The sequence below is a fragment of the Oncorhynchus masou genome, chromosome 32 (genome assembly GCF_036934945.1).
Source record: "Oncorhynchus masou masou isolate Uvic2021 chromosome 32, UVic_Omas_1.1, whole genome shotgun sequence".
Lineage (NCBI taxonomy): Eukaryota > Metazoa > Chordata > Actinopteri > Salmoniformes > Salmonidae > Oncorhynchus > Oncorhynchus masou.
Genome location: NC_088243.1, coordinates 56,625,819 through 56,636,612, shown reverse-complemented (window position 1 = coordinate 56,636,612; position 10,794 = coordinate 56,625,819). Strand labels below are relative to the sequence as shown.

Below are 10,794 nucleotides of genomic sequence, written 5' to 3'. Positions count from 1 at the left end.
CATTTGTGGAATTTCTTTCCTTCTTACTTAATGTGTTTGAGCCAATCAGTTGTGTTTTGGGGAGGTATACAGAAGATAGCCTTATTTGGTATTAGACCAAGTCCCTATTATGGCAAGAACCACTGAAATACGCAAAGATAAATGACAGTCCATTATTACATTAAGACATGAACGTCAGTCAATCCGGAAAATGTCAAGAATGTTGAAAATTTCTTCAAGTGCTGTAGCAAAAACCATCAAGCGCTATGATGAAACTGGCTCTTATGAGGACCGCCACTCTGCAGCAGGTATCCTCTGCTGCAGAGGATACATTAATTAGAGTTAACTGCACCTCAGATTGCAGCTGAAATAAATGCTTCACAGAGTTCGAGTAACAGATATCTCAACATCAACTGCTCAGAAGAGACTGCATGAATCAGGCCTTCATAGTCGAATTGCTGCAAAGAAACCACTACTAAAGGACATCGATAAGAAGAAGAGACTTGCTTGGGCAAAGAAACAAGAGCAATGGACATTAGAACGGTGGAAATCTGTCCTTTGGTCTGATGAGTCCAAATGTTTTATTTTTGGTTCCAACCACCATGTCTTTGTGAGACCCAGAGTAGGTGAACGAGGGGCCTCCCGAGTGGCGCAGTGCTAGCTGTGCCACTAGAGATCCTGGAGACCCATGGAGCGGCGCACAATCGGCCCAGCGTCATCCGGGATAAGGGAGGGTTTGGCCGGCAGGGATGTTCTTGTTCCGAATTATCAATTGGATATCACAAACGAAATTGGGGGGGGGGGGAGAGTAGGTGAACGGATGTGTGGTTCCCACTGTGAAGCATGGAGGAGGAGGTGCGATGGTTTGGGGATGTTTTTCTGATGACACTGTCAGTGATTTATTTAGAATTCAATGCACACTTAACCAGCAGGGCTACCACAGCATTCTGCAGCGATAAGCCATCCCATCTGTTTTGCGCAAGTGGGACTATCATTTGTTTTTGAACAGGTCAATGACCCAAAACACACCTCCAGGCTGTGTAAGGGTTATTTGACCAAGGAGAGTGATGGAGTGCAGCATCAGATAAATCCTGATTGGTAGCTTGTGTTAGGCGCTGTGCACCAATAGCATGCAGAACCGTACAAAGAGATCTACTCCCTCCCCCCAGCCTCAGCACCGTAACCCTTAGAATACTCAGAGCTGGAGGAGAGAGAGGGATGCGCTCACATTCACGGAGATACACTAGAATCTAAAAACAACATACTTTCTGCTATACAAAATTAATCGAAAATGCTAAATGGAATATACATTCTGGAGATGTATTTTGGTATGAAGCTCTTTTTTATGGACAAGTTTTCAAACGTAATTGTGTTGTAACGGATCAGGGATGACAAAGAGAATTGGATACCGAAACTGGAGATGGTTGGCTCTTTGGTGGCGTCATTTCATTCTCTTGTGGAGTACAATAGACGGACAGACTCGCTACACCATCCCGGAGGAACTGAAACAGGGCTCTGTGGTAGGAAATCTAGCCAAAGATCTGGGTTTGGGACTCTCTGAGATTTTTGACCGTAAACTGCATGTCGCCTCTGAGGCTGGCAAGCAGTATTTCAATGTGGATGCGGGGAAGGGCGAGCTGGTCGTCAATGAGAGAATAGACAGAGAGACTTTATGCGGACAAAGTGCCAGCTGCGTTTTACCTCTGCAGGTTGTCATTGAGAACCCGTTACAGTTGCACCGTATTGAGGTGGAAATACGAGACATAAATGACAATTCTCCTAATTTCTTAACAAAAGATCGTGTTCTGAAAATGGCTGAATTGACAGCTGTAGGCGCGCGTTTTCCGTTGGAAAGTGCAGAGGACCCCGATGTGGGAAGCAATTCACTTAAATCCTACATTCTTAGTAAAGACGAATGTTTCAGTGTAAAAGTTAAAGACATTGAAGGAGGACGAAAAATCCCAGAGCTAGTGTTAGAGAAGCCACTGGACAGAGAGATAAAAGCTGTCCATGAGCTATTATTGACTGCTCTAGATGGAGGCACTCCGGCTAGGTCTGGAACTTCACAGATCACGGTCACTGTCCTTGATAATAATGACAATAATCCCGTATTTCAGAAAGCTGTATATAATGTAAGGGTTAATGAAAATAGCGAAAAGGGCACTTCCTTGATTAAGCTTGAGGCTACTGACTCAGACGAGGGTGTCAACGGGGAGATAGAATATTCATTCGGCGAACATACACTAGAGTCAGTGTTATCTGTGTTTGATATTGATGCAGTAACGGGGGAAATGTTTCTAAGAGGGGAATTAGATTATGAGAGTGCAGCTTATTATCGTATAGACATTACTGCTGTAGATAAAGGCATCCCAGAAATGGAGGGACACTGTCGGGTACAGGTCGAAGTAACAGACGTTAATGACAATGCTCCCGAAATTGTCCTCACCTCCAAACCTAGTCCAGTGCGCGAGGACGCACCGAGTGGCACGGTAGTGGCTTTGATCAGTGCCCGAGACCTAGACTCCGGGAATAACGGTAAAGTAACGTTACAACTTACAAAAGGCCATCCTTTCAGTCTGAAACCGTCATTTTCTGATAATTATGCACTGGTCACCAGTGGTGTTTTAGACAGAGAGAGTTTCTCAGAGTATAATATTGAGATAACAGCCACTGATTCAGGCTCCCCTCCCCTGAATACCAAGAAAACTATACCAGTCAGCATCATTGATGTCAACGACAACCCCCCTAAATTCAGCCAGTCCTCATATAATGTCTATTTAAAAGAGAATGGACCGCCAGGCTCAATGCTCTCATCAGTATCTACATCTGACCTGGATTTCGGGGATAATGCCAAGATTTCCTACTCCATCTTAGACTCCAAAGTGCAGGACGTGTCTGTATCCTCCTATGTGTACATTAACTCTGACAACGGCAGTATCTACAGCATGCACTCGTTTGACTATGAGAAACTAAAGGTGTTTCAGATTGTGGTGCAGGCCAAGGACCACGGCTCTCCCTCTCTGAGCAGCAACGCCACTGTCCATGTTTTTATCCTGGACCAGAACGACAATGCCCCCGCTGTTATTTACCCCTCCGCTGCCCTGGGCTCGCTCTCTCACCAGAAGATGCCCGGCTCCGCTAAAGCAGGCCACTTGGTTACTAAGGTAACGGCTGTGGACGCAGACTCGGGCCATAACGCCTGGATTTCATATAAACTGGCGGAGGCCACAGACGCGTCTCTGTTCAGTGTCAATCTTTACACGGGGGAGGTGAGGACTAAACGCGCTGTGTCCGAGCAGGACGACTCCTCTCAGAGGCTGCTTATAGAGATACAGGATGACGGGGAGCCGGTCCAGTCCACCACGGTCACACTGACCATACTGGTAGAGGACGGGCTCCATGAACCCATCTTGGACCTTCGTCAGAAAGCGCCAGAGCCTAGCAAGAAAAACCCGAGAATCACCCTGTATTTGATTCTCTCTCTGGCCTCGGTGTCCTTGCTGTCGCTGGTGACTTTTGTCATCATAGCAGTCAAATGCGTTAGAAACAGCAGGAGCAGCGGTAGTTGCTGCATGAGACGGGACGACTTGGACGGCTACAAGAACCCCAACAGAAACCTGCAGATTCAGCTCAACACTGACGGGCCGATTAAGTACGTGGAGGTCCTGGGAGGGGACATGTTGTCTCAGAGTCAGTCCTTCAGGTCATGTGTCTCTCCCATGTCAGAGTTCAGTGATTTCACCTTTGTTAAGCCCAGCAGCACCACTGACTTTAAGGAGATGATCAACGTCCTAGACGCGTCTTTACCCGACAGCGCCTGGACCTTTGAGAGCCAGCAGGTGAGAAGTGACGTCGGTCTATGTTCTGTGATGTAGAGTGTCAACATACAGGCCTACCAAACATCCTGCTTTGAACATACTGCTTGAATCAACGTCGATTCCAAGTCATTTCAATGAAATTATGTTGAACCAACGTGGATTAGACGTTGAATTGTATGTCTGTGCCCAGTGGGATGCGTGTTCTGGGCTTCAACATTTAACGAATGGAAACTTGTCCTTTTGGCAGTATTTTTCATTGATGCATTATGACATAGGAATATTACTGCAGGTTAATGTTGAGACTCAGAATGTGACATACTCTAGCCTGTAAATAAATAGGCCAGCGATTAACGATATGCAACTGACGTTGACGTGCAATTTATAATTCAAGCAGTATTTTGTCATATTGAAATAGGGTCACAAAATAATGGTAATTTTCCCCATTGTCTTCCAAAAAGATCCTGGTTGAATGATTCTCAGATTCCCTGCGTAATCCCTCTTAATTCCGGCAATCTTCCTACTGGGATTTCTGGAAAACCAGGCAATTTTGGGAAATGTACTGGAATTTTGCAACCTTAGGTTAAAATGATTTCAGCATTCAACAAAATGATGCAACAGTGCTTCCATTCAGATTGATAAAAAATGATCATAACGCTTCATTTTAAGGGGTCCTAAGTACAGTGTAGGAACGTGTAGTTTACATCTAACAAGGATTGGCGTGAACTAACATCGCATAGTCACAGTGTAATAACAACATGTAACTGGCAGTAATTGCGGTATGCTATTACAGATGTGAAACAATGAGTGCTTGTTACCATGCTTGTTACAAACGGGCAGGTTTCCACTAAATTCACTGACTTTATGTTTTGCTTCTTCTCAACTGCATACAGTTACAACTGTCACCGAGGTTGTGATCCCTCGTGGATGCACTGGGCGCCTGAGGCATTATAGCCTGTGCTCAATGGGCTCTCATTACTTACCCTTGAATGTGCACTGTTCAAACGTTCGCTCTCTGGGTTGTTGCTTGTGCTTACTCCCAAAATCAAGTGATGCATCAAGGTTGGCTCGGTTGAACAGGTAAAAACAGATCAGTAGGTCAACCTCACTGACCGGGGATCTAATATGGGTGGCATCCCAGATTTGGAAAAATTCACTTTTTCAAAGCATAGTGCATGCATTGTTTGCAATGTAATTACTAGTTGTTACACTAGATTTAGCTCATTAAAATGAAGTGTGTCACGAGGAGTACTTATTTGTAATGAATGTGTACTTATACAGTACATTACCCATTCTGACAACCTGGCCCTCGTTTTAAAGCTTCAGGACGTTTCACTTCATTTCCCAATAAGGTACAGAAAGGAAGTGAAATGTCCAGAAGCTTTGAAATGAGGGCCAGGTTTTCGGGATGGGTAATGTACTGTATAAATACACATTAGTTAAAAGTAAGTACCCCTCAATATACACTTCCTTTTAACAAGCTAGATACAGTGTAACAACAAGCAATTTTTTTATTTTTTTATTTTATTTATTTATTTCACCTTTATTTAACCAGGTAGGCTAGTTGAGAACAAGTTCTCATTTGCAACTGCGACCTGGCCAAGATAAAGCATAGCAGTGTGAACAGACAACACAGAGTTACACATGGAGTAAACAATTAACAAGTCAATAACACAGTAGAAAAAAAGGGGAGTCTATATACATTGTGTGCAAAAGGCATGAGGAGGTAGGCGAATAATTACAATTTTGCAGATTAACACTGGAGTGATCAAATCAAATCAAATCAAATTTATTTATATAGCCCTTCATACATCAGCTGATATCTCAAAGTGCTGTACAGAAACCCAAACAGCAAGCAAGAAACCCCAAACAGCAAGCAATGCCCGTGTAGAAGCACGGTGGTTAGTGATAAATGATCAGATGGTCATGTACAGGTAGAGATATTGGTGTGCAAAAGAGCAGAAAAGTAAATAAATAAAAACTGTATGGGGATGAGGTAGGTGAAAATGGGTGGGCTATTTACCAATAGACTATGTACAGCTGCAGCGATCGGTTAGCTGCACAGATAGCAGATGTTTGAAGTTGGTGAGGGAGATAAAAGTCTCCAACTTCAGGGATTTTTGCAATTCGTTCCAGTCACAGGCAGCAGAGTACTGGAACGAAAGGCGGCCAAATGAGGTGTTGGCTTTAGGGATGATCAGTGAGATACACCTGCTGGAGAGCGTGCTACGGATGGGTGCTGGCATCGTGACCAGTGAACTGAGATAAGGCGGAGCTTTACCTAGCATGGACTTGTAGATGACCTGGAGCCAGTGGGTCTGGCGACGAATATGTAGCGAGGGCCAGCCGACTAGAGCATACAAGTCGCAGTGGTGGGTGGTATAAGGTGCTTTAGTGACAAAACGGATGGCACTGTGATAAACTGCATCCAGTTTGCTGAGTAGAGTGTTGAAAGCAATTTTGTAGATGACATCGCCGAAGTCGAGGATCGGTAGGATAGTCAGTTTTACTAGGGTAAGTTTGGCGGCGTGAGTGAAGGAGGCTTTGTTGCGGAATAGAAAGCCGACTCTTGATTTGATTTTCGATTGGAGATGTTTGATATGAGTCTGGAAGGAGAGTTTACAGTCTAGCCAGCCACCTAGGTACTTATAGATGTCCACATATTCAAGGTCAGAACCATCCAGGGTGGTGATGCTAGTCGGGCATGCGGGTGCAGGCAGCGATCGGTTGAAAAGCATGCATTTGGTTTTACTAGCGTTTAAGAGCAGTTGGAGGCCACGGAAGGAGTGTTGTATGGCATTGAAGCTCGTTTGGAGGTTAGATAGCACAGTGTTCAAGGACGGGCCGGAAGTATATAGAATGGTGTCGTCGGTGGGATTCGAGATGGTCAGTGACCTGTTTGTTGACTTGGCTTTCGAAGACCTTAGATAGGCAGGGCAGGATGGATATAGGTCTGTAACAGTTTGGGTCCAGGGTCCAGGGTCATCCCCCTTTGAAGAGGGGGATGACTGCGGCAGCTTTCCAATCCTTGGGGATCTCAGACAATATGAAAGAGAGGTTGAACAGGCTGGTAATAGGGGTTGCGACAATGGCGGCAGATAGTTTCAGAAACAGAGGGTCCAGATTGTCAAGCCCAGCTGATTTGTACGGGTCCAGGTTTTGCAGCTCTTTCAGAACATCTGCTATCTGGATTTGGGTAAAGGAGAACCTGGAGAGGCTTGGGCGAGGAGCTGCGGGGGGGGGGCGGAGCTGTTGGCCGAGGTTGGAGTAGCCAGGCGGAAGGCATGGCCAGCCGTTGAGAAATGCTTGTTGAAGTTTTCGATAAACATGGATTTATCGGTGGTGACCGTGTTACCTAGCCTCAGTGCAGTGGGCAGCTGGGAGGAGGTGCTCTTGTTCTCCATGGACTTCACAGTGTCCCAGAACTTTTTGGAGTTGGAGCTACAGGATGCAAACTTCTGCCTGAGAAGCTGGCCTTAGCTTTCCTGACTGACTGTGTGTATTGGTTCCTGACTTCCCTGAACAGTTGCATATCGCGGGGACTATTCGATGCTATTGCAGTCCGGCACAGGATGTTTTTGTGCTGGTCGGGGGCAGTCAGGTCTGGAGTAAACCAAGGGCTGTAATCTGTTCTTAGTTCTGCATTTTTTGAACGGAGCATGCTTATCTAAAATGGTGAGGAAGTTACTTTTAAAGAATGACCAGGCATCCTCAACTGACGGGATGAGGTCAATGTCCTTCCAGGATACCCGGGCCAGGTCGATTAGAAAGGCCTGCTCACAGAAGTGTTTTAGGGAGCGTTTGACAGTGATGAGGGGTGGTCGTTTGACTGCGGCTCCGTAGCGGATACAGGCAATGAGGCAGTGATCGCTGAGATCCTGGTTGAAGACAGCGGAGGTGTATTTGGAGGGCCAGTTGGTCAGGATGACGTCTATGAGGGTGCCCTTGTTTACAGAGTTAGGGTTGTACCTGGTGGGTTCCTTGATGATTTGTGTGAGATTGAGGGCATCTAGCTTAGATTGTAGGACTGCCGGGGCGTTAAGCATATCCCAGTTTAGGTCACCTAAAAGAACAAACTCTGAAGCTAGATTGGGGGCGATCAATTCACAAATGGTGTCTGGGAGCTGGGAGCTGAGGGGGGTCGGTAGCAGGCGGCAACAGTGAGAGACTTATTTCTGGAGAGAGTAATTTTCAAAATTAGTAGTTCGAACTGTTTGGGTATGGACCTGGAAAGTATGACATTACTTTGCAGGCTATCTCTGCAGTAGACTGCAACTCCTCGCCCTTTGGCAGTTCTATCTTGACGGAAGATGTTATAGTTGGGTATGGAAATCTCAGAATTTTTGGTGGCCTTCCTGAGCCAGGATTCAGACACGGCAAGGACATCAGGGTTAGCAGAGTGTGCTAAAGCAGTGAGTAAAACAAACTTAGGGAGGAGGCTTCTGATGTTGACATGCATGAAACCAAGGCTTTTTCAATCACAGAAGTCAACAAATGAGGGTGCCTGGGGACATGCAGGGCCTGGGTTTACCTCCACATCACCCGCGGAACAGAGAAGGAGTAGTATGAGGGTGCGGCTAAAGGCTATCAAAACTGGTCGCCTTGAGCATTGGGGACAGAGAATAAGAGGAGCAGGTTTCTGGGCATGGTAGAATATATTCAGGGCATAATGCGCAGACAGGGGTATGGTGGGGTGCGGGTACAGCGGAGGTAAGTCCAGGCACTGGGTGATGATGAGAGAGGTTGTATCTCTGGACATGCTGGTTGTAATGGGTGAGGTCACGGCATGTGTGGGAGGTGGGACAAAGGAGGTATCAGGGGTATGAAGAGTGGAACTAGGGGCTCCATTGTGAACTAAAACAATGATAACTAACCTGAACAACAGTATACAAGTCATATTGACATTTGAGAGAGACATACAGTAATCACAGGTGTTGAATTGGGAAAGCTAGCTAAAACAGTAGGTGAGACAACAACAGCTAATCAGCTAGCACAACAACAGCAGGTAAAATGGCGTTGACTAGGCAACGGGCCGACAGATAAAACATAAACAAGCAGAATGGAGTACCGTGATTAATGGACAGTCCAGCGTGCATCAGCTATGTAGCCAAGTGATCAGTGTCCAGGGGGCAGGGAAGCTGGATTGGCGAGTGTTATCCAGGTTAAAAAAAACTAACAATGACTAAATAGCTTGTAGCTAGTTAGCTGGTTAGCTTCTGGAGGTTCTTGAGTGTGTTCTAAAAATTAAAAATAATAGCGATTCCGTATCACATTGGGTGAGGCAGGTTACCGGAAGGTATAAACAAAATAAAAATCGAAAAGAGATAGAGAGTAAATATGGGTCCAGTGAGTGTTTGGGACGTGGCGATTCAGACGGTTAGCAGGCCTGTGCTAACAAGCTAACAGTTAGTAGGCCGGGCTAAACAAGGTTGCAGTTAGCGGACCGGGGCTAAACAAGCTAGCAGTTAGCAGGCCGAATTAGCAAGCAAGGAGATAGCAAGGGCTAGAGAGTTAGCCTTTGGGGGACGTCGCGATGGGGTGAGTCTGTTTATTCCTCTTCATGCGGTGACATCGATAGACCGGTCGTGGGTCCGGGTGTTGTAGCCCAGGAGTATGCTACGGTGGTAGGTATTGTTGCCCAGGAGTATGCTACGGTGGTAGCACAGGGGCTCTGGCCGGGCTAGCTTCAAGCTAAGTGGGTGGAAACGCTAGCCAGGAGTAATCATCCGGGGTTGCGGTTTAGCTAGATAGCTAGTTGTGAAGATCCAGCTGAAAAATGTTCAGTTTGCGGTGGGAATCCGGGGATAAAAAATAAATAGGTCCGTTATGCTCTGGTTAGAGTCGCGTTGTTCGAACTGGCGAGAGCTTTCCGAGCATAGCTGGTAGTTAGCTGGCTAGCTTCAGTTGAGGGGTTCCGGTTCCGAAGTAAATATAAATACTTTAGGAAAAATAGCTACATTGGGTGAGGCGGGTTGCAGGAGAGTATTTGGAAGCTGAGGTTTAGCAAAATGTTTTAAAAGATATGCGAAGAAAAATATGTAAAAACGAAGAAAAAAAATTATATATACAAGGGACACGACACGACAGGACGTCTTACTGCTACGCCATCTTGGTAATAATAATTGAGTTGCACTTAAGCAAACATTACATGTGCTTTGGAACAGTGTCTTATTACTCAGCTGGGATGACCAAGTTAACCCAGATGGAGCACTTTATTTTGGTGGCAAGTGCTAGAAATAACGTTGGGTGGAGATGTATTTTCAAAATTGCACAATAATGGGCAAGCATGGTAACAAGCATTCATTGTCACACCTTTGTAATTACACAAAGCAATTACTACCAGTTACATGTTGTTATTACACTAACCCCGAGTTGTTACAGTTAACTACAGTACTTGTTACAGTGTAGTTACACATGTAACTACAATGTAATAAGGAACCCTTAAAATGAAGTGTTACCAAATGATCTTGGAATCATTTCAGCAGTGGACATATTGCCAATACTTGAATGATGTCAAAATATCATATGAATGATTTTGCTCTGTTGGTTGTAATCCACAGTCACAGATACAGTGTAATATATATTATTACAGTATTGGGTGATTTCCGTGATTCTGTTTCTATTTGGCCATAGGCCTGAGAGTTTCAGCACCGTGGACAGCGACACTACCGCGGAATCAACTGTGTTTCTTGTGGTCGCTATTGCAGACAGATCATGCGTCCCAAATTGGCACCCTATGCCCTATACAGTGCCCTTCGTTTGACCAGGCCTGTAAGATTTTCAAATAGATTGCAGCTCAATCAATATTTAATGTATAATAGGGAAAACAGGTGTGTCCTCCCAGTGGCCTCTTTGAGAATAGCAGTGTTTTGGATGATACCTGTGCGTAATGGGAGATTCTATTTCTGATCATTGTTTACACTTACACGCAGTCCTATCTGTTGGCTATCGGCTGCCATGTCCATAATATATTTCACGTTATTATTGTTGAGTAATCGAC

The 10,794-nt window shown here is 45.3% G+C and overlaps 2 protein-coding genes across 14 annotated transcripts in view; both read left to right on the top strand.

Annotated features, from left to right (window-relative positions):
* LOC135526268 (protocadherin gamma-C5-like) overlaps positions 1 to 10,794 on the top strand; it is a 184,504-nt gene that overhangs the window by 127,954 nt on the left and 45,756 nt on the right. The gene's annotated exons all lie outside the window — the stretch shown is intronic.
* LOC135526838 (protocadherin gamma-C5-like) lies at positions 1,209 to 3,854 on the top strand. The gene has a single exon (XM_064955512.1). It carries the CDS (start codon positions 1,368 to 1,370, stop codon positions 3,852 to 3,854), a length of 2,487 nt encoding a protein of 828 aa, XP_064811584.1. The 5' UTR covers positions 1,209 to 1,367.

Coding starts and splice junctions, on each gene's coding strand:
- LOC135526838 (XM_064955512.1), top strand. CDS start 1,368: ATGACAAAGAGAATTGGATACCGAAACTGGAGATGGTTGGCTCTTTGG.